Here is a 25,320-nt window from a genome sequence, read left to right as displayed (position 1 = left end):
CATCAACTTTCCTGCTCCTCTGATGCTGCCTGGCCTGCTGTGTTCCTTCAGCTCCACACTGTGTTGTCTCTGACTCCAGCATCTGCAGTTCTTGCTATCTCATTTTGAGGTCTAGACTTTCTCTGCAGGGCCCAGAAAAAAAAACATATTCAGTCCTTTTGGCCACACAAGGACAAGTACTAAAACTGTTAGGTCAACTCTGGTAAGTTTCACTGAGCATCACATGGACTGTGATATTCGCATAAATGACTGTGTTAAGCAGCTGGCTCAGTGTGGTGCAAAAGCAGAAGGGCTAAAGATGCAACAAGGCAAGAACTGTAGTAACAAACACAACTGCATAATTTTCACTCTCATCTCGCTCAGTTTCTGTCAGACAAAAACAGACTAAAATTCAGAGGAGCAGGAAAGTTGACTTTTCCAGTCGGGACCCTTCTTCAGAATTCAGATTTCTGAAGAAGAGTCACAACCTGAAACATCAACTTTCCTGCTCCTATGATGCTGCTTGGCCTGCTGTGGTCATCCAGCCCTGCACCTTGTTGTCTCGGATTCTCCAGCATCTGCAGTTCCTACTATCTCTAAAATTCCACTTTTCTCATTTAAACTGGGAAGAATAGGAAAAGAATGTAAATATAGTCAAGTTATAAGCAATGACATGTTTGAGGTGCAGGGCTACAAGACTCCTATTTCAAATGTAGAACAAGTTCAAAATTAAAGTGATGTTGGAATGTCTTACTCCTTCTGTTTCCACCCTGCACTTTATGTGGTAACTTATTCATAACTATTGCAAAAGAAGTCGGAAAAATATTATGCTCTCAAAAATGAGTTACAATGCTTTTAGTCAAATTAGCCAGAAAATATAGCATTGAATTTTCTAAGTTATTGCAGTAGTTGAACCCTGATGCATCACTGATAGCATTGTCTTTGGTCACCAGAGAAACACATATTGGACCGTGTTTTCTTACAGCCACCTAGTTTTTCTGAAGTTCAGATGTGTGTCAGACACCTGTGGAATTTCCCGCATAACAGACTCAGAGATTCAGATCAAAGAGTCTGATGGGCAATTCCCCTACACCTGGAACCCTCTAAAAGTACTCATTTAAATCAGGGAGTTCGAACAGTTTTTCTCACAGTTAAGTTAATGGGTACTAAGGAAAGACTGGACCTAGTCATCGTTGTTTAACTCCTGGGTAGCTGTTAAATTGACACCTCTCCTGACCACATGCACCCTCAACTAGGCACCCATCCTGCAGACTCTGGCCTGATAATCCACTCAGGACCTGAAAGTGCAATACCAGCGCTAGACCTGACAACTCCCTCTCTCCTGGCACACAACAATTCACTCTCCCTCCAGGACCCGAGAGTCTCCTCACACCCCAGATCCTGTCACCTCTTCTCTTCCTGGGACTCAACACCAACCCCTCATCCTGGGGCAGACAAACCCCTCTTCCACTGAGAACCGAAACACTGATCTGCTTTCAACAATGCCATTAAGCACCAGGACTCAGCACCACCCTCCCACAGGATCCGACACCACATCCTCAGCCCAAGACCCAACACCTCCTTCCTTATGGGAGTTGACACCTCATCTCCCCACCAGGATGTGAGATCACCCTTCCATCAACACCCCCCAACCCTGCCACCAGACTCAACACCCCTCCTCCATGGGTATTGACAATTCTCTCCCCTAACCACCCCCATGCCCAACCCACACCCATCCCATCAGCCATCCAACAAGACTGGATGGTTTGAGTTATAAGGCGAGACTGGATAGGCTGGGAATTGTTTCCCTGGAGCTTAAGAGGTTGAGGGGTGACTTTATAAAATCATGAGGAAATAGATAAGATGAATAGCCAAGGCCTTTTCTCTAGGGTGGGGGAGTTCAAAACTACTGGGCATATTTTTAAGATAAGAAGAGAAAGATTTAAAAGGGACCTGAAGGGCAATTTCTTCCCACAGAGGGTGGTACTTATGTGGAATAAGCTGCCAGAGGAAATGGTAGATGCAGGCACAATTACAACATTTAGAAGACATTTAGACAGGTACAGGAATAGCAAAGGTTTACGGGGATATGGGCCAAATGCAGGCAAATGGGACTCAAGCAGTTTAGGAAACCTAGTTGCATGGATAAATTGGACCAACGGACCTGTTTCTGTGCTGTATGCTTCAATGACTCCATAAGACCCTCTCCCTGGAACCCAATGTGTCCCTCCCTCTTGCCAGAAATGCACAACGTTGCACTGTCCGTGCTGGATACATAACCCACTGACCACACGATCTACCCAAACACTTAATCATTTACCTGTCGCTTTTCCCACCTTATGGCCCTGTCTCCTTTCCCACTTGGCACCTACTCATCTGGCTCCCTACCCACCTGATACTCTACTTAACCAGCACCAGATCCATCTAGCACCCTAACCAACTGGTATTCTTCCTGCACAACAACAACAACAACAAAAACAAAGTTGCTGGAAAAGCTCAGCAAGTCTGGCAGCATCTGTGGAGGAGAAAACAGAGTTAACGTTTCGGGTCCGGTGACCCTTCCTCAGAACTCCAGTTTAGGAAACCTCAAAACCCAGTTCTGAGGAAGGGTCACTGGACCCGAAACATTAACTCTGTTTTCTCCTCCACAGCTGCTGCCAGACCTGCTGAGCTTTTCCAGCAACTTTGTTTTTGTTCCTGATTTACACCATCCACAGTTCTTTTGGTTTTTATTTGGTATTCTTCCTACATGGCACCCATACCATAGCCTTACCTTAAATATTTAGCTGTCCACAAGGGGCAAAGTGGCAATCAAAGTGGCAATCTGTGTTTCTGGACATTTAAATCAGAGAATAAGACAACTACTGCTGTGAGAAAGGGGACAGAATTTGCCTTCCCCTAACTATCTTGCACTATGAGGACACAGTTGGATTTAAAGTATGCTCCATAGTTCTACAAGAGTACTATTGCAAGATCAGTATTTCTTGACTGAAATGTAGAGTTCTTCCTTAACATAAAAAAGTAGGAGAGGAGTTGCAATCCAACTGTGATTGTTAATCCTTGGAAAATTCAACCAAATATCACTCAGATTATCGATTGAGCTGATGAGTAATTTACTCTGTTTCCTATATTACAGTATTGATTACATTTCAACAGTTCATCACTGTCTGTAAAGCATCTTGGAACATCCTGAGATCATGAATGGTGCTGTGTAAATACAAGACTTTCTTTATTAGGTACTAACAGAGCCAAATCTACCACAAGAACTGTTGCACAATTCTGATGCAAGAAGCACACCAATATTTAGAAAAGAAAATGCCAAACCTTCAGCACAAGTGAGGAACATAACTCTAACAATCAGCCAACTCAGGTCTGGTCCCTGTGCCATAAGGAAGGCAACAGGTTAAGATCATTTGCTTACATTTGATCATTCCCAAAAAGCTATTATCAGAACATTATCAGAACATGAGATAGTAGGAACTGCAGATGCTGGAGAATCCGAGACAAGGTGCAGGGCTGGATGAACACAGCAGGCCAAGCAGCATCATAGGAGCAGAGAGGCTGACGTTTCGGGCCTAGACCCTTCATCAGAACATTATCAGTCTATTATCAGAAAATAGACAAGCATTTTACAAAAGCACCTCAGCCAATGGGATTTGCTAAACTCAATGGCTTGTGTTTTGAGTTATTCAGAATACTGTGAGCAGTTAATAATTAACCACCTAATACACTTGCAGCTTCTGTGTAGTTCATTTGTTTTTCTTGGACATTCCATTTCTGCGGCTTACATATTATTTGGGTATATCTTCTCTTCATCTGCTAAACTACTGCTACACCAGTACTTGACTTAACATGCATTTTCAACTCTCCGATTGTTAACTCTTGATTGATTGTCTTATGAATGGGCTCAAATACCAACCCTGACTTGTAAATGTGGTAAGATATAATGTTCTTAGTAATGCAACACCGCTGCCAGGAAAGGTTTGAACCTTAACCACCTTTTCTGGCAACAAGTGTGTGCAAATCTGGTCAAACAATAAAGAAATTTAATTATGCTTTCTTCAATAAACATGCCATGTCAAGATGAGAGATGCTTGTTCTAGGGATGGAATGTGCTTCATTTCAGCCACAGTTTCAAACTCAGAAGAATACTAAACACTGCATATCAGCTGCATTGTGACACGTGCGAGGTGAGAAAACATTCAGCACTGGAATGCACTACCTGGAAGTGTGATGGAGGCTTGTTCAATTCGGGCAAATAGACTTGTGATTCTGATTTCAGTTGTGGGTAAATTGTTGGATGTGATCATAAAAGAGAGGATTTATGGACATTTAGAGAGACAAAAATTGAATAGGGATAGTCAGCACGGTTTTGTGTGAGGAAAATTGTGTCTCATAAACTAGAGTTTTTTGAGGAAGTTACCAAAAAAATTGATGCGGGCAGAGCAGTAGACATTGTTTGCTTGGACTTCAGTAAAGCTTTCGACAGGTTCCACATGGTAGACTAATTAGTAAACTTAGGTCACATGGGATTCAGGGTGAGCTTGCCAATTGGATACATAATTGGCTTAATGGCAGGAGACGGAGAGTGATGGTGGAGGGTTGTTTTTTGGACTAGAGATTTGTCACCAGCGGTGTTCCACAGGTATCAGTTCTGGGTCCTCTTTTGTTTGTCATTTATATAAATGACTTGGAATAGAATATAGAAGGCATAGTTAGTAAGTTTGCAGATGACACCAAAATTGGTGGCATAGTACAGTGAAGAAGGTTTTCTAAGATTACAAAGGGATCTTGATCATATGGATCAATGGGCTGAAAAATGGCAGATGGAGTTCAATCTGGATAAATGCGAGGTATTGCATTTTGGTACAATAAACAAGGGTAGGGCTTATATAATTTTTTGGTTGGGCCTAGGGTAGTGTGGTAGAACAGAGGGACCCCGGGGTGCAGGTACATAATTCTTTGAAGTATGTGTCACATTTTTGACAGGGTGGTTAAAAAGGCATTTGGCACACTTGCTTTCATTCAGTATAGGAGTTGGGAAGTCACACTGATGTTGTACAGGACATTGGTGAGGCCTTTTCTGGAATATGTGTACAGCTCTGGTTGCCCAGTTATAGGAAGGATATTATTAAGCTGGAGAGGGTTCAGAAGAGATTTACCAGATGTTGCTGGTTATGGAAGGTTTGAGTTACAAAGAAAGGCTGGATAGGCTGGGACTTTTTTCACTGGAGCATAGGAGGTTGAGAGGTGACCTTATAAAAGTTATAAAATAATGAGGGGTAAAGATAGAGTTAATGGTACAGGTAGTTCTGCTATAATGCGTGTTTCATTAACACAAATTGGCTGTAATGCAATTGATGAATAGTGGACACTGTATGGTAACACAAAATTTCTACTGTACAGGTACAGCGATTTCCTATAGCAATTTCCCTGTAATGTGATTTTCTGTAGTGCGAGGTCACACAAGAACGCAACTAACATGTTATAGAAGAACTACCTGTACTTGCCTTTTCCCTAGGATAGGGGAATTTCAAGACTAGGGAGCATGTTTTTAAGGTGAGGGGAGAAAGATTTAAAAACGACATGAGGGCAAATTTTTTTACACAGAGGGTGGTTCATGTCTGGAATGAACTTCCAGAGGAAGTGGTAGATGTGAGTACAATTACAAAGTTTAAAAGACATTTGGATAAGTACATGAATAGGAAAGGTTCGGAGGGATATGGGCCAGGAGCAGGCAGATGGGAGTAGTTTAGTTTGGGATTATGTTCGGCATGGACTGGTTGGACCAAAGTGTCTGTTTCCTTGCTGTATGACTCTATGACTCTATTATTAATTAAATAGAAAGAAAACAAACAAAGATGCTGGAAATCAGAAACAAAATCAGAATCCTGATTCTGATTTTGGTGCTTAAAAAGAAACAACATGCAGCGTTACAGGGAAAAGACAGGACATTGGCACAAAGGTAAAATGTTCAGGCAGCTTATGTGGTGACAACATACCAAATGCACCATATTAATGTTGTGATTCTGAGTGAAGTTGCCATGTGAATACCACTTGTTTTGTTTTATTTCACAGAGTGTAAGGATTGCTGGCTAAGCCAGCATTTTTTGCCTTAATTGCCCTTGTCCTAATTACCCAGTCTGACCTACATGTGACTCCAGACTCAAAGCAATATGGTTGACTCTAAGCTGCCTTCTGGCAATTAGAGATGGGCAATAAACAAAGGTCAGTGATGCCCACATTCTGTGAATTAATAAAAATAAGAGAGCACGGTGAGTTACCTCCATGAAATGCTGTAGTTCACAAGATGTATTGATATATATTTACTGGAACAGACACACTATGAAAGGCTTAGAGGGGACAGAATTCTTAAAATGTATCCAGCAAAGCTTTTTAAGTCAGTGTGTAGAAACTCCAAGACAGGGGGAGGTGTTGGACCTAATTTTAGGCAACAAAGCCAGGCAACAGGTATAAGTGTCAATGGGACAGCAGTTCAAAGATCAAATCAGTAAGATTTAATGTAGTCATGGAAAAATACAAGGATGAACCAGAAATAAATGTTCTGGATTGGAAGAAGGTGATTTTAATACAAGGCAGGAGGCAGCGGCATGTAGAAAGTTTTCTAGTTATATTGGGATGCCTGAGTCAGTTTCTTATAAATTGAACTAAAGATCATTTTTAAAAGCTTTTAAAATACACCTCAAGTGCCCTTGCACTGGAATAACTGGCTTCATTTCTAATGCCTTCCTGAATGGTTGCAAACAAGTAGTCAGTGGAAACCCTCAACTGTAATTAAAACGAGGGTGTGGCCAATTTAATAGCAGTTTGAAAATTAGAGCAAAAGATCATTGAAAACTTTGAGCTGCAGTCCTTAAAGTTCCATTATGGTTATGCCAACATTTGCCATCACGGTTGAACAGGAACTCCAAGCCACAACATTTAATGAAAATAAATTGAATGATTTGGTTTGACCATGTCATTCAGTTGCCTGAATGCTTTGGTGTGAATGGATGGGTTGAAGGAAACCATTACTGTTGGCAGAGTCACAAAATTGTACAACCTCTACCAGTTTCATTGAAAGGTTAATTGGTTTCAAGCAGAAGGTTAATCACAAGGCAATACTACTACAACTACTGTCTTCAGAAACAACACAGAAGAATTATAGACATATGATGGTCACTAACATACGTACCAATCCAACTGATCTGGAAGATGGCAAAAACAATAGCATCAGAAGGGTAAACTTCAATCATTTGCATTTCCGGACAGAAGTTTTGTGCACCAGCAGCACATCGTTGGACCTGACATAGATTACAGGATGCCTTTGTTGGTCTACAGATCAGTATTTAGTTAGTCAGGATACAGACCAGCAGATGGTTCAGTTGAAGGAGACGTTCTTCTACTGGACCAGTCAATTGCGGCCTTTGGTTAATTGAACTCCCTGTATGCAGTGTGAAGTCTCCACTCCAATGGTTACCCAACCTGCTTCAATGAGGCCACATTCATTAGCTCCTTCTATCTTTCCAGCACCAAACCCTTTTCCCAACCTCCAGGCTCACCACCAAAAGACCAGAATAATTCTGCAGGCTAAGTGTCATAGAGCCACTGGGGTGTATAGTACAGAAAAAGACTCCATGGCCCATGGAGTCTGTGCTGGCCAAAATCAATTCTAATTTCATTGTCTAGCACTTGGCTCATAGCTTTGTATGCCTTGCAGTGTTACAGCATTTTGTGTTTATTCCAGACTTCCAGAATCCATATATTTTGCTTTCGTGCTGTATTATCAAATGGGTCTGTCAGTTATACAAAACTGTGAATCTATCAAAAAAATTAAAGGTTTAATAAATAATTCATACTTGCTCTTAGGTACAGAGTCAATGATTCCTCTGGAGAGAGTGCAGCTTGATTAGGCCTTCAGACAACATTAATTATGCCACGCAAGAGGAAGAAGACTAGCCTTCAGAAACTCAATGATTAAAGGTAAACTTTATGCCTTAAAACTGAGAAAGTGATACGATCTTTAAAATTTACCTTAGCTAACTCTAATGAATGTGCTAACCAAGTAAATTCTCTGAATTACTTGGGAATGGATTTCTGTGGTGCAAAATGTTCAGTGCACCACTTGTCCTCAATAAAAAGTGTAAAAAAAAGCAATTTCACCACACTCCATTTCGTTATAACACATGCTATTGAAGGGCTAGGCAATGAGTACTATGATGAGATTTATCCTTTAGAAATGATCACATAAATGGCAAAGCATGCTTGAAGGGTTGAATGGCCAACTGTTCCTAGTTTCTACATCTATGTTATGTTAAATCTTTAGTAAGCCAAGATCAAGTAATCTTTTTAAGATTTTGGGACATCTTTCAACTTACAGCCTTGGCACAAAAATGGCACTAACATTTATATGCAGAATCAATGGAAATTGATTTCCAAATCAATGGAAATGCAGGTTCTGTGAGGAGGATGTTTTACGTTTGGGCTCAGATTCCCAGGTGCATCTCTGCTGGATATTTTATGAAAAGAAACTAACTCAATGGAGGAATCCTTGTCATAAAATTTATTTTATTTAAATTTCTTCATGGGAACATTGCACCAAGTGATTTTAAAATAGGTTTTAAAGAGCTGAAGTCCGAGCTGCTGTCAGATTTTTAGAGGGCTTGCAGTCACAAGTTTTAGTGAGTTCTTTCGCTGTCTTATCAAACTTGATTCATTAATTACCCGCCACGCCCCAAGATGTATCTTGTGTCCAATTTCTATCCCATCTGACCTTGCACCATGCAGAACAACTCACCATTCAATGGATACCCCAAAATCTATTAGCATCGCTTGTATCCGCAACAGCTTTAAAAGCTCACTGTGCATCGAACAAGCAGTCCCACACATTCTGTGCATGGTTACTGAAGTTTCCCCCAGATATGGCAGAGAGGAAGAAACTAGCGTCCTGCTTTGTAATCAGAGTGCTGGAGGTTCTACTTTACAGGACCAGCAGTGGAGGCCATGACACCAGATCGTGCCAGTCTAGTCTGAGGTTGGCACCCAGGTTAAAACAGTCTCAGCTGTCTAGAGGAATGCCCAGCACTGCAGGAAGAATGTCAAAGTCCTTCTCCACTTCACCAGCATAAGTGGAGCCATCTTCTCTCCAACACCTCACACTCATTCCATCTCTGCTACTGAACCCATCTCCCACCAAGTCTCACGTTCTACCACTCTCACTATTGCCTGCAACATCTTCCCATTTTCTCCAATCTTTCTTCAACTCCTGATACCACCAACCCCGAATGCTCTGTGTTGCTTTCTAACTGGCTCAGAGAACTTCCCCAACTGCATCAGCAGTAATAGGTGCCACCTTTCATCTCCCGTAGTACATCCCCCTCTCTCATTTCAGGAGGAAAACAGCCTCCAGTGGGGCAGAAAGAGTCAAGACAAGTGGTGTACTGCTTGATATTTGACTCTTCACCCCTTATGAGGAGAGCAGCCTTACGTTAGCTGCCCCAAGCAGGGCCTGGACTGATATTGGAGACCGCCATTGACTAACCGTGCCAAAACACTCCAAGCAACAGCTACCCCCCTCTTGACTTGACAGAGGTCCTGCTGACAACTATGACAAAGCTTTCTGACTTTGAATTTGCATTAAACAGCAAGGCAAGTGAGGTGTAATATCAAATAAAAATCAAAAGAACTGCGGATGCTGTAAACCAGAACCAAAAGCAGAAATTGCTATAAAAGCTCAGCAGGTCTGTGGAGAGAAATCAGAGTTAATGTTTCGGGTCCAGTGACCTTTCCTCAGAACTGGAGCAGTAATATCAGCCTAGTATATCTGGCTGAGGGAGGCAAAGCACAATGAAGCAAGGCAAGGCAAAACAAGGCATGGATGCTGTGAGCATCCAGGTAGGCTTAGATGGAGTGAGTTCTATGACAAAGATGCTAAAGATGCAGCGTGGGTGTGTGTCCTTGAGTGTACAGTGACCTTGCAGCAGCATTGCAATGATGGTTAGCAGTGTAGACTGCAATGCAGCAGTGCTGTGCAGAATTGGCCTGCAAGTGAATTAGAGATGTATCATGAGGGTTCTTAGAGGATGGCACTTGTTAAATACCAGTGTCTGTGAATGTAGGTTAATGTGGCCGGTGACGATGGAGGCTGCCCGGTTTTAAACATGGATGTCATTCAAAACAAGTGATGACTTGAATCTGTCAGGTGCTCACTCTGGTTTCCTTTTCGGTTTCTTTTGACGTCCAGCTTGTTTGGCAAGTTTGTAAAATTGCAGGCTGGATATTAATGAGGTGAGTTGTGGCGGTAATAAGCCGTTTAACAAGCATTAATATTCATCAATGATGCCCAGTGAGAAACTCGCCACGCCGCTTGTGGAAAGCATAGAAGATGGAACAAAGATGATCTCGACATTGAGACAGCCTTATCGCACTTGTCGTCTGATTCTACCATGTGGATCAGACTCATATAACATTCCATCCAATGTTTCCGTTGTTTTCATTGTGCTGAAATCTGTGCCTTTGTTACTCAATAGCTATGTTTTTGCAGAATAGACCGCATTACTCATTAGACTGGTATTACCCATTTTACTCCCGTTCCCATTCCCGACGGCAAATTTCATCTTTCTGGATTGAGCTCAATAAAATAGTGCAATGAAAAACACACCATAGCTGCCTCCATCCAAATGGAAGACTGCTCCAAATTAAACAAGATCCGATCATTTATATTATTTACTCTAACGATCACGTCATCGGTGAAATGCCAGACCTAACATGCTGAGGCACTAACTTCCATGGGAAGACATACATCTGGAGGGGGAGGTACATAGAACATAGAACATTACAGCACAGTACAGGCCCTTCGGCCCTCGATGTTGCGCCGACCTGTGAAACCAATCTGAAGCCCATCTAACCTAAACTATTCCATTATCATCCATATGTTTATCCAATGACCATTTAAATGCCCTTAAAGTGGGCAAGTCTATTATTTTACAAGCAGGGCATTCCACGCCCTTACTACAGGTAGGTGCAGGTAGGTGCACGATGATAATAATGTGTACAAACATGAAATGAAGGAGAGAAGGTGTATGAATTAATTCATTTTATTTTAAATGCACAATCAACCTTCCCCCTTCAACTGGGTCATACAATCCTGGATTTGGCTGAACAGGGTCCTGAGCTTGTCCACTAGCTGTCAGCTCATTTCATCCTCAGCACCCACTTGAGAGGCACTTGGTACTTTGGACACATTGCTGACCTCACATCTTTGCATCCAATGAGTTTTCCACATTGGATGCCTACTGTCATGTAATACAATAACCGCTACTCCCAAAACCCACAGCACCGCAAACATTTAACTGCAGCTGTAAGCAAAAAGTGTTTGGCCAAGTGAAAATTGAGGCAAAAATTTCTGACACAGTGTTCTTACCCAATTTGATGTTGGCAAACCAAACTGCCCAAAGTAGTAGGAAAAAGGAAAGGATGAGTAGGGATAAAGGTCCGTTACCTGATTCATAACTTGTGTGAAGCAGGTGACAAGTCAGCTGCTTCAATGATAGAAAAACAAACACAAAAGAGAAAAAGGACGTTTGATTTCTTGTGATAATGTCCCCGCCTCTGAGCCAAAAGGCCTGAGTTCAAATCCCACTTACTCTAGAGGTGTGTAATAACATCCCCGGATGGATTGACTAAATAATATCTACAAAAGAGGAAACTAACGTTAACCAGTCCTAACATTATCCCCAGTAATAGCAGCAAAAAGTGACAGCAACAAATTTTTAATGTCACATAGTTAATTGGGAATTACCATTAAGACTCCGTGATACCCCTGGCTAGCTTCAGAAATAACATTTGTTGATTCTGTCATATATGGCAGCAGCAATATTGTCCACATTCAGTTATTCATTCACATAATCTCTGCCTGAAGAAAGGTCCACAACTCATTGTCGGCTGATGCCTCACCTTGGGACATTTCTTTGGCAGTTTCTTGGTCAGTGGCAGTTTGCCATTACAGGGCAAAAAGGCCAGTGTCAAGTTTGTCTCAGCCAGATTGGGAATTAAACCAATGCTGTTGGGGTATAATTTTGAACCACATGCTAACCTTCTAAGATAACTTGCAATTGGCATCAATGTGCCAAGTCTTTTGTGCACATTAGATAATTTCATAGCTAGCCACATTTGAGCATAAAAAGAATTCCCAAAATACTTCATCCACCCCACAGACATCTAAAAATCATGTATAGAATATAAACACGAGACAAATCAATAATTTAGAAAGTAAATCACAAAATTACCAATAATCAATGGCATACAATAACGGCAACAATGACCTTTGTTAATAGGCCATTTTTAAGATTGCAAAATGTCCAAAATACTCCACAAGGGCATTAGCAAGAAAAGGTTTGATCCGAGCTACAAAAGGCATTATAAGGACAAAAGACCAGAAATTTGGCCAGAGAGGTTAAATTTTAAAAGAGAGAGTATCACGTGAGAGAGGTGGAGAGGATTAAGTTCCAGACTTTAGGCCTTGGTATTGAAACACAGAGCCACCAATGATGGGGCAACTGAAATTGAGGAAGTGCAGTGCAAGAGACCAGAGTCAGAGGTACAGAGATCTCAGAGCGTGGTAGGGATGGTCTTCCACCTTGAACTTTCTAAGACTTAAGATCCTAAAAAAAACTCTACTGTACATACATCAGGCTCTCAGGAAATCTCATTCAGCCATCACCACTGTGCCTATTGGCCCATGCTACCACCTATTCCAGCAACATCTCACTCCAATTCTCATCCTTGTTTTTGAATCTCCTCAGAGCCTTGCCCTTGCCCCACCTCTGTCATTTCATTCAACTCCACAAAACCTTTTCCAATTCTGGCCTGTTTCACATTCAGATTTTGAAGGATTGATACATAATTTAAAAACATTGCACAGATTTTCAAACAAAAAGACTGTAATTTTCCACAAGCAAACATATTTTAAGGAGTTGAAAAATAAATGAAAGATTGCAAACCAAATATTACAAAAGAAAGAATAAACTTGAAAAATAAATTGCTCAGGAGAGCAGATAATTTTTACCATTCTGTTAAATATTTATTACTTAAAATGAGGTTTAACTTATCACCTCCTTATGCCCAGGTGTCATCAATGTCAAGGCTAATATTTATTACAAGTAGCCCAGACCAGGTAAGGCTAGCAGATTTCATAGAATCCCTACAGCAGGCTATTTGGCCCATCAAGTCCATACCAACCCTCCAAAGAGCATCCCACCTAGACACACCCTAGGCACTACGGGCAATTTAGCATAGCCAATCCACCTGACTTGCACATGTTTGGACTGTGGGAGGAAACCCACACAGACACAGGGAGAATGTGCAAACTCCACGCAAACAATCACCCAAGGCTGGAATTGAATCTGGGTCCCTGGTGCTGTGAGGCAGCAGTGCTAACCACTGAGCCACCTTGCCACCCTAAAGTGCATTAGTGGACCCTTTTTTTTCCTCTATTTAACAATGTCACTTTTTTAATTCAAGATTTGAAATCAAATTCAAATGTCACCATAAGCCATGGCAGTTCTTGAACCTAGAACATTAGCCACAGGAGCTGTATTGCTAACCTAGTGACATTACCATTATACCAAAGCTTCCAACTAAGTTTACTGCACCTTCCCCCTCCCTGACCCATCCAGATGCCACTTCCTTCTGATCTGCAGTTCCTGTCCAAGATCTGTATTGAATGTAAAGCTAGAGCTCTTAATGTCATGGAAGTGCAAGTCTCAATGGTTCAGAAGAGCTGGGGCATTTATAGAGTCATAGAGTCATAGAGTTATACAAGATGGAAACAGACCCTTCGATCCAACTCGTCCATGCTGACCGGATATTTTAAACTGATTTAGTCCCATTTGCCAGCATTTGGTTCATATCACTTTAAACCCTTCCTATTCACGTACCCATCCAGATACCTTATAAATGTTGTAATTGTACCCACCTCCACCACTTCCTCTGGCAACTCGTTCCATACACACACCACTATCTGTGTGAAAAATTTGCCCCTCAGGTCCCTTTTAAATCTGCCCTCTCACTTTAATCCTATGTCGTCTAGTTTTGGACTCTCCTACCCTGGGGAAAAGACCTTGGCTATTCACCCTATCCATGCCCCTCATGATTTTACAAAGGTCTATACGATCACCCCTCACCTTCTGATGCTCAGGGAAAAAAGCCCCAGACTATTCAGCCTCTCCCTATAGATCAAACCTTCCAATTCTGGCAACTTTATGATCCAGGTTTATATTAAGTGATTTTAAATTTGCTCCTGGCTTCAATGTTCTTATCCCAAGTTCACACTCACAGCAAAAGTTCAGGTGAGGGAAGTGGCGAGGGAAGCACTTTTAAAAAATATGGATTATAAATGCCACAACATTTCTGAGCCATCAGGTCCCACATTTCCACAAAGTTGGAACTCTAACTTTGATCTGAATCTGGATCTTGATCTTGAATGGGAATGTTAGTGGAAGGAGGTTGATTTGGAATTGGGGGAAGGTCACAATGTGGAGGTCAGAGGGTGGGGAGAAGCCAAAATTCAGTGGTTAGGAAGGAAGGGAGAAGACACAGTTCAGAAGCTGGAGAGTGAGCAGAGGCCACAAATTGAAAGCTGGAGTAAAGGTAAGGGTTTGAAGTGACCTGGAAGATCAAGGGCAGATTTTACAGGAAGCAGGAACACCAGTGACCAAGACACCTTTAGCAGTAAGTTACATTTTTCTTTCATACTTTTAAACTTATTTTATATTTAAAAATAGCTCTTTTACCACTATAGGAATTTTGCGGTGTAAATATTTAAACTTTAGTTTCAATCATGGAATGAGGGTGTCTCTGGCTGGGTTAATATTTATTGCCCATCCCAAATTGTCCTTGAAAAGGTAGTGGTGAGCTGCCTTCTTAAACTGCTGCAGTCCATATGCTGCAGGTAGATCCACAATACCCTTAGGGAGGGTATTTCAAGTTTTTGATCCAGCAACAGTGAAGGAACAGTTATATATTTCCAAGTCACGATGGTGAGTAGTTTTGAGGGATTGGATTACTTTGTCCTTCAAGTGGTAGTGGTTATAGGTTTGTAAGGTGCTGTCTAAGGAGCCTTTGTAAACTTCACCTGTATATCTTGTTGATGGTACACACTGCCACTACTGAACATTGGTGTTGAGGGAGGTAAGCTAATCAAGCAAGGCCACTTAGTCCTGGATAGTGTAAAGCTTCTTAAGTGTTGTTGGAGCTGCACTCATCCAGGTAAGTGCCCCTGACCTGCTCCTATAGTCATTATATTTACATGGTGAATCCAGTTCCATTTCCGGTCAATGGCAGCCTCCAGGATGTGATACATTGAAATAGCAAATGCCTGACACTTGTGTGGTATGAATGTTACTTGCCATTTGTTAGCCCAATCCTGGATATTGTCCAGATCTTGTTTCATTTGGGCATGCACTGATTCAGTATCTGATGAGTTGTGAATGGTGCTGAACATTGGTGTAATAATCAGTGTACATCCCTATTTCTGACCTTTAATGGAAGGAAAATCATTGCTGAAGCAGCTGAAGATGGTTGGGCCTAGGACACTACCCTGAGAAAATCCTGCAGAGATCTCCTGGAACTGAGGTGACTGACCTCCAACAACCACAACCATCTTCCTTTGTGGCAGCGAAGACTCCAACCAGGGAAATGTTTGCCCCTGATACCCATTGCTCCAGTTCTACTCAGGCTCTTTGATGCCACAATCAGTTAAGTGTGGCCTTGGTGTCAAGGACAATCACTCTCACCTACTTCTGGAATTCAGCCCTTTTGCCCATGTTCGAAACAACCTTGAGGTCAAGAACTAAGTGGTCCCGGGCAACCCAAACTGAGCATTAGTGAACACATTATTGCTAAATGAGTGCTGCTTGATAGTACCATTGATGATCTTTTCCAACACATTACTGTGTGAAACTCATTGCTACAGAAGGCTGTCGAAGCCAAGTTATTGAGTGTGTTTAAGACAGTGATAGATCGGTTCTTGATTAGTTAGGGCATCAAGGGTTGCGGGGGTAAGGCAGGAGAATGAATTTGAGAAATATATCAGCCATGATCAATCAGCAGAACAGACTCGATGGGCCTAATGGCCAAATTCTGCTACTTTATTTTATGATCTTATAGACTGGATATAACAGGACTGTGAAAGATATGATGTTTTAATAGGTTAAATTTACAATTTTTTGACTATGTCAATTTTGTTGGGTTTCTGGGAGGATCACATTTCAGATCTTACTAAACTCATTAACTACCTAACCCACTCCAATGGTAACCCTCTCACCTGACACTAGCTCTATTCTACCATACACCCTTCCTGGAACAACTTGCCACTGATGAGATATCTCAGAATTGACTGACAACATTGACACTAGTGCAATTTTTGAATGCCTGCTGTGTTGCTGGTCAAGCACTTTCAATCCAGAGCTGCCCTGCACATTTCGTGACATTTGCCCAATATATGACAAACAATGAGTGCCTCACTTTGTGGGCAGGGACCTAGACCTCCCGATGGAAGGGGTGGCGCACAGACAGGACATTCTCTTCCCTCAGGACCAGCAGAGAAGGTCACAACACCAGACCATGCTATGGTTTCAGGTTCCCATTTGGGTCAGTACAGCCTCAGCTGTTTTGAAAAATACACAGGAACATATGAAGAAGGTCAATGACATTCCCCATACCACCACAGTCAGTGCTGCCATCTTCCCTCTGACACCTCACACTCACTCTATCTCTGCTTCTGCACTTACCTCCCATCAAAGCTCATGCTCTCAGTCCTCAACTCTCACACTACTGCCTGTAACATCTTCCCTCATGCACTGTTACCAATGTCCAAACCTGACCATAGTATGCCCTCTGCACCTATTCACTCAGACAGCACACCTTCCCGCTGCACTAAAATGAACAGCTATGCCACCTATTTTCATCTCCCTTAGTACTTGCCTCTGTCTAATTCCAACAAGTCAAGATAGGTGATATGCTACCCAACATTCAGTTCCTCATCCTTTATGAGATGTTCCTGATTCAGACCACTCCATGTGGCTGACTGACTGTTTCCAAGCCAATGGACTGGTACCAGAGGCTATCCTTGACTTACTGTGCCTGGACCCCGCCGAACAAAGACTAAGACTACCTCTCTTGACTTGACCGAGATCTGCTGACAATCACAATAGCGTACCAGGTTAACTCTGTTTCTCTTTCCACAGATGCTGCAAAAGCTGCTGAATTTCTCCAGCATTTTCGGTTTTTATTTCAGACTTCCAGCATCAGTGAGCTCTCTGATGGTAGGGGAAGGCACACACAGGCAAGGCAGGGATGCAGTGATCATTCGGGTAGACTCAAATTGAGCAAGCACTAAGACAGCAAGCAGCCTGGTCCAGTCTATCAGCTGGGCACATGCCCCTGAGAGTACACTGTCCTTGCTGCAGCATTATCATAACAGTTGCCATTGTAGCCTCAGATACACATTGAAGTTCAGAAGCATACTGTAAATGGATTGCTCTGAAGGTTTTTACAGGTTGACATGTCGGATACTGATGTTCATGGGAATGGGGTGGTGCCAATGCTGTGTTCCCTGAGATGTTGGTACCCAGTACCCAACATGAAGGTCCTTTGGTACAAGTGGCAAACTCCAGAAGCCAGGAACCCACTCGGACTTCCAAGTGTCTTTCGTACTTGCAGCAGGTGGTAGTATAGAAAGTTGCATTTTATTAAGGTGAGCTGTGCAATTAATAAGTTTATCAACAAGCAATAATTTCCATTAATTCGTAACTCAGTGCTCCCTAACGACAATCTTGCCTCAATACCTGCAACTTAGTTAGAATTTATGCGTCAAGTTGCTGCCAATGTCGAGATACGACTCACTAGACTTCTCACGCAATTCTGCCACATTTTTCACCACAGTTCACACTGTTCAGGCCCCTACAAGATTCCACACAATACTTTTTTTTCTCATAAAGAGTGTACAAAACCTAACAACAGCTTTAACATGGGATCCAATGTTTCACTTCAAGTCATTTCATGTAAAGTCCTGTTTTTCAGGATCACAAACAGAACTTTGAGGACTTATTGCACTCTTAATGATACATTATTACCAAAGGCCTTGATTTATACATTTTTATTATTGCTGTATCATATCATATCTTGTGTAAACGTTGACAGTGTAATGTCCTGCAAGCACTTTATGTATTTGCCTGCTAAAATCAACAACAATAAAATTTGAAACTTCATCATTGCTATGCAAAGAGTCTGTCAAATATGTAAATAGAAATCTACATTATTGTTCAATCTTTGGCAAACCTAAAAAGGTTTCTGTGCCAAAGTTGTGGCGACTAATACTCAGAATTCTGGTAGAGATTCTCTGCAATTATTTCTGTATATATTGCGGGAACATATCCAGGAACCTGGTCCTTTCTAAATTTGTCTTCATTAAGTTAAGCATAGGTTAGTGGTCAAGTGAGTGTTTTTCTATGCAACCTTTTTACCCCTTAGCTCTTTCACAAAACATGCATAATTCTCTAGAAATGTTCCGTTAACTATATTGCACAGTAAAAGGATATTGGGGTGATTACTTGTCTTTTTTTTAGCTGTTGGGTTCCACTATTACTTTCATTTTCTTCTTGAATTCTTCCCCCATCTTCCTCTCCACCAGATATCTCTGTGATTACAGAGAATTACACAAAGTAGAATAGAACAGACTATTTAACTCAACTCATCTGTGCTGGAATTTAGGCTCCACGTGAGTCTACTTACTTTCCAGCCACCTCATCTCAGCCTTTCAGTATTTTACAGACATGTTAACTCTCCTCTTGACAGCATCTATCAGTTGTTATTGTTTCTTCCAAATCGCTAAAGTCTGCATGCGCAGCAACGCAGAAGCTCCCTGCCTGGACATCTCAATAATGAATAAAACAACACTGATTTACATATCAAAAACAACAATATCAACATGCAATTAGTGGCACTGGCAAACATTCACTGAAAAGTCTTTCCACAAAATATCTATTGTTTCAATATCAAATTAGCTCTATGTCACTGTTTATTACTGGTGTTTGTCTAGATTGCTGATGGAAACGTGCAAATAGTCAGCAATTGTTATAGTTGCTTCACTACTGTGTCTTTAATTTGTGGCCTGCTGTGAATGAGTTTGGTTCAATGCTCTGAAAGCTGGTTGTATGCTTGTTGAAGCAACCAGATTGAGCAAATTCATCTTGCAACAAGTGGCATCACACTAGCAGCGAGTTGCCACAACATTCGTGGACTGAAATTAAAAGCTGGAGAAAACATTTTTTGAGTATTAAAAGAAAGAGGATTGATGAAATGAGTTTTAATACTACTTGGATGAAGGATGTAAGAAAATTAAACAACAAAAGGGAAAAAGTCAACGTTCAAAACATGATTGGAAGTTAGAAGCATTAATCGTAATGGATATCATAGAAAGCACTGAGGAACACAAAATGTTATGACAAAGAGAGAAGCAAGATTTAAAGGGATAACAGGGAATATAAGAATGGTTTGCGGATAAAATAAAAATAAATCATAATGATATTTATAAGTGTGAAAGATAAATGATTCATCAAAGAGAACCTAGGATCAATCAAGAGTGAAGGAATCAGTCTAATTGGTGAATGTGATGTAGGGCAGAGTTAATAAGTATGTATTCTCTTTCTTTATGAGCGCTGATAGATGTGAGGATGTAGAAGTGCTTGAGTATGATATGGAATATTTCTAAGGGATAATTGTAGCAAACCAATTGATGATGTGCCGTTGTGCACCATGTGCTATTGATAGAAGTCAAAGAGGAAATGGCAGAGGTTTTGGCTACAATCTTTCAATCCTCCATAGATATGAAAATTATGAAATGAGACCAGAGAATTGCTGGAAAGAAAAGGTAAAATGGTATAACACTAACTCATTACGCTTAGAATCCGTTGGTGAAAGTAATTTACTGAAGGTTCAGAAAAGCATTTACTGATCAAGGGCTATCCAACGTAAGTTTGCAAAAGTCAAAATGTATTTGGAAAACTTATTAGCATTTCTTTGAATAACTGAATGGGAAGAAAGAGCCTTTCACAACCTCAGCAAATCCTAATACATTTCATGGTCAATAATATATTTTTACAGTATAGTCACTACTTTAATGTAGGGAAATGTGGTAACCCTCTGTAATGGAAAAAGACTTGACTGACCTATTTGGTATGATTGCAAGATTATTTTTCTTTCTTTTCAAAGGTAAGCCAGAAATGCAGGAAAGAGATCTGCACATAAATGTGTAGAATACGACTGTCAATAAAATCAGTGCATCATCTTTATCAAGATACTTTTTGAAATGTAATTATTCACTGCCTGACTGAGGTAGTACTCAATAAACAGCAGCTTGAGAAAGTTGCTGCAATCTTAAAGTAATGTGAAACTTACCAGCAGCCCAGAAACATGGGTTCTCATTTGATCTGAAGTTCTAAATATGTACAATAATTGTTAAACGAACAATATTGGAAAATATGTTTTACTCCAGCACCTGACAGGCCAAAAAGAGAATCACTTTCAAACCTGTAAATATCTTAAAGTTAGCCAATTCAATAACAATCATAATTTGCACTGATGTTGCATCTTTAACTGTATAGAATGTGCTGAGGCACTTCTCAGGAATATTCAGGTGATTTTTGATACCTGGGACATAACAGACATTTGGACAGATATCAAATAGGTGTAGATTTTAAGTAACATTTTAAAATAGAAGAGTGACACAGGGAGGAAGAAAGGTTCAAGGAGGGATTTCAAGCTTACAGCCTAGACTGCTGAAGGCACAGACATCAACGTTAAAGTGATTAAAATGAGGGATGTGCAAAAAGCCAGAGCTGGAGGAGTACAGAGATGTTGGAGGGATATAAGACTGAGGGAGGTTACAGCAATAGAGAAGGTTGAAGCCACAGAAAGACTTGAAAACAAGGAAGCTTTTTACATCCAGGTATTACAGACTACCTCAGACAGTAAGCAAACAATTATACTTCAAAAAGTATCTTAATGAGGATGATGCACTGATTTTATTGATAAGTTGTATTTTACATGCTTATATTGATGTATATACAGACCTCTTTCCAGTATTTCTGAACTTGAGATAGCAACTGTAAAGAGAGACCCATGAAAATGGGCTGGGGAGTTTATATGGAGGCAGAGAGAAGTGAGTATAGGAAGATAGTGAACAGAGAGGAGACAGCTTAATGGGTTGAGATGGAGGTTGAAATCAGTGCAGAGGGTGAAGGGAAAGTAGTGATGATGTGTCAGAAAGAAATTTCACATGGTACTTGGTAGGCAGTGAAGAATAAGAACTCCAAATGAGAGTCAAAAGCGGGGAACAAGAGAAGAATCTGAACCATCCTTGCACAAGTAAAAATCCCAGGCAACAGTTTTTCATAGAAATGTTAAGAAACTCGTTCTGTAAGTTAAATTTAGAAGAAAGGATCATATTTCTATTTTGTTGGTGATCCCTCCTGCATGGAGTGTTGAAAGTATTCAGGTGTGCCCTATAGTAACCAAAATATTATGTCATATTCTACACTGTGCTGACCATGCAAGAAATGTCCAATTCTGATTAAAGTTGCAAGTGGAATGCAAGTATCCTTAACTTTGGCACTAGCTTGATGGATGAATGCAAGCTTACAATGTAAGTCAGGCTGAAGAATACTGATGTTCTCAGTTTGTTATTTTTTCTCTCTGGTCTATGTTGTAAGGCCAGACCATATCCCATAGAGCGCCATTAGCAATGAAAGGTATAAGAGAGTTGGATTTGTTGAAGGCCTCTCTTGTGACACAGTGGTAGTATCCGTACCTCCTGGGCCCAGAGAATCTGGGTTCAAGTCTCACCTACTCTGGAAGTGTATAATACTTCTCTAAACATGTTGATTTTTTTTCAAAACAACTGATACTTAGTTAATGTTGAGTTTGGCTTTGCAAGTGCATGTAACCTCATGTTTTGATCAATTGTCTGCGCTCATTTGTTGTGACACGCTAGATGATTTCAGCGTATCATTTTTCAAAATTATCAATAATTAAAGATTTCTAGTATTACAGACACAATCCTGGAATCACTACAGTGCAGATAGAGGCCAGTTGGCTCATCACGTCTGCATCGACCATCCGAACAGCATCCCACCCTTTCCCTCTAATCCCACATTTACCATGGCTCATCCACCTAACATGCACATCTCTGCACACGACAGAGCTATATAGTATGGCCAGTCCACCTAACCTACACATCTTTTGGACTATGGGAGGAAATCTGAGCACCTGGGAAAAGTCATGCAGACACGGGGACAACGTGCAGACTCCACACAAGTCACCAAGGCTTGAATTGAACTCGGGTCCCTGGTGCTGTAAGGCTTTATTATAGATATTGTGATATACTTGAAGAAGATTTCCCATACTGTTCAGCACAACTACAGTGATTGCATCACAAATATAATTCACATCAATAACAGAGCACACTCCCTATCAGTACCGCTACTGACAGATGATGCAGAGACAAAAACTCAGCAAAAACAGAACCTGATAGTTCCTTACAGACTTCACAGTGCATGTCATCCACATATTTTGAGTTCATCACACTTCAAAAGTGTCACTCTTTGATACTTAAGTAAAGAATCTTTACAAAAAGAATTTAAAGGAAAGCCAGCTATCTTCTTGCACTGCCCATCCATGGGCTACAGCCACTGTTTAACTGACCTCAGATGTGTGTAAGAGAAGCCTGCCTGAAATTCACTGTCTCTATTTGCAGCATTTAGGCTTCATAGCCTTAAAGGAGGAAGTCAACTTACAGTTAGAGCACTTTATCGTGGAAGAATATATTTTGGGCTGTCATTTTAAAACACAGTATTACCTTGGTTGTCTGAAAATTGTTTCAAAATAATAGATTAAGCTGTAATAATTTCAAGGTTTCTCCAAATGTCTAGATAATGGTGACAAACGGTACAATAAGTAATAAATATGCTTAATTCTTTCCTACCCATAAGGTCATGTATAACCCCAGCTAGCCCAATATATACTGTACCATTTTTTATTTGCTTGGGCAATGAATTTAACTCTGCACATGATGTAAATATGATCATTCCACTAACGTCCTTTTTAAAGTACATTTTGTTCTGGTGACACTGTGTTTGCGTCATCGAAAGGACACCTGTGTTTAAGTAAATAATGAGGAGGTAAATGGTTACTTACGTGAGAACGTAGTTGACACTAACGATGCAGTGGGGCCTAGATGACCTGCTATTGTGGACTATTGTTGCATAGCTCTGAACCCACACCCAACCTCCGTGCTTTGCAAGGAAGCGGTAATATTTTGTTGTTACCTGTCCTTTGACAAGCACTGTGTACAGAAAAGAAAAATAATCACTATTTTACCCTGATAATTATTCCTTATTCACTCTTTATAAAAATAAGAAGCTTGCATTGCCAGAACACAATGCACCTCCTGTTCTGGCACTAAAACTTTGCTCTGTAGATTGAAAGCGTGGCCTGTAATAGATTTATAACTCTTCCAAGTTATGCTCTTGAACAATCAAGATCATATTTTTATTTATGAAGCAAAGTACTTTGGCATTTTGGCCAGACAACTCAGGCCCAATGTGTTCATTCTGCCCTGAGGTGGATTTGCTTTTTGCTTCCCAAAGGACTAACCAATTTTGGCAGTCAACATTGCCAGCACATTAACAGAACATAATTTTGCCTTTGCAAAATGCAAAATTACTATAACTTTAGATGTCCAATTGCTTTTTAAAAGAAAGAGAGGTGGATTGAAGTCTCACAGCTATGAGAAAACAAGGCAATCCTTGTATTGTTCACCTATAAATCAGTAATGAATTAATCTTCTCATACATGCAAAAATACTTACACAAGTGATGAGCACAGCGCAAGTGAAACGTATCACATCCATGGACATGATGATAAAGAGTTTTTTCTATTAAATCCTGAGGTTCATAGCCTGTCAGTTCAGCTACCCTGTATGAGGTAAACAGAAGTCATGAATAAGTAGACCTAATTCAACATGCAAAATCAAGACACACTGCAGTAATTTAGGAAGGCACCTCACCATCATCTTCTCAAGAGTAATTAAGGATGGGCAACAAATGCCACTTGCAGTGATGCTCACATCCCATGAAACAATAAAACTAATGCTAAATGCTATCACTTCGTATACTTTATCATACCACTTGACAAAATTAATTCCAACAACAATGAAAGGTAAACTGTAAAGGAAAGTAGATAAATGAAGATAAGGTGTCCTCCACCTTGAATGCCTCAGTTTGAGCATTATCCTTTGCAATTTAACTTTTAATGATTGGATGCACTGTCGATCCAGTCAGCAACAGATATTGATATACCACACAAAGTCATTTCTAATTCAAACTACTGACAGACCTAATTAATCAATCTACACAATACAAATATCAGCTGATGCCAAGAAGGATATTTTCTTCAGAATGGAGTTCGAGGCTGCTGTACGTACCTAAAGTTCTTTAGTGATCTGCACTAATGCTAGCTATTGTTAGACGTGTATACCTTGCAATTCACAAGCATTCAGAACAAAGGCTAATTTTCAAATTGTTATACAGCTACTTCACTGTAGAGCATTTTACTTAACTAATAGAGAGCTATACACTTTATTACCCAATCACTGAAGTAAAACAAACAAATTTGCACTTGAAATATATAAATCTGAGTGAAAATTAATTGTTTACCTTCATTGAAATGAAAAGATTACTTGGTAATATCATGCTCTTACCTGGAGTCAAGAAATATCAGTTTCATGTCAAGGCTAGCTCGAAACATGAACATATTGCTGTGCAGTTTGATTTCTGTCACAGCACTTGGGGGCAATGAATGGCCAACTGCCACCAATCCAACATTCTGGTAGCAACCATCAAAAGGAGACATGTCTAGGCTGTACTGACGAATCTTTAGATAGCCACTGCAGTGGATAACCTGCAAGAGACAAATGCAGAGATAGGAGGAACTACAGATGCTGGAGAATCTGAGATAACAAGGTGTAGAGCTGGATGAACACAGCAGGCCAAGCAGCATCAGAAGAGCAGGAAGGCTGACGTTTTAGGCCAAGACCCTTCTTCAGAAATGGAGGAGGGGAAGGGGGTTCTGAAATAAATAGGGAGAGGCAGGAGGCGGATAGAAGATGGATAGAGGAGAAGATAGGTGGAGAGGAGACAGACAGGTCAAAGAGGCGGGGATGGAGCCAGGAAAGGTGAGTGTAGGTGGGGAGGTAAGGAGGAGATAGGTCAGTCCAGGGAGGAT

General features: G+C 40.8%; 1 protein-coding gene across 1 annotated transcript in view; it reads right to left on the bottom strand.

Moving 5' to 3' along the window:
• Positions 1–25,320, bottom strand: part of sim1a (SIM bHLH transcription factor 1a) — a 55,973-nt gene that overhangs the window by 12,757 nt on the left and 17,896 nt on the right. Inside the window, exons 6-8 of the mRNA XM_048596716.1 lie at positions 24,797–24,996; positions 23,906–24,012; positions 23,233–23,380 (exon numbers count right to left, since the gene is read on the bottom strand). Coding sequence (XP_048452673.1) covers positions 23,233–23,380; positions 23,906–24,012; positions 24,797–24,996 — 455 coding nt within the window. The remainder of the gene's footprint in view (positions 1–23,232; positions 23,381–23,905; positions 24,013–24,796; positions 24,997–25,320) is intronic.

Source organism: Rhincodon typus, chromosome 5, assembly GCF_021869965.1.
Source record: "Rhincodon typus isolate 14 chromosome 5, sRhiTyp1.1, whole genome shotgun sequence".
In the NCBI taxonomy this organism is placed as follows: Eukaryota; Metazoa; Chordata; class Chondrichthyes; order Orectolobiformes; family Rhincodontidae; genus Rhincodon; species Rhincodon typus.
This window is presented reverse-complemented; position numbering and strand designations above follow the sequence as displayed.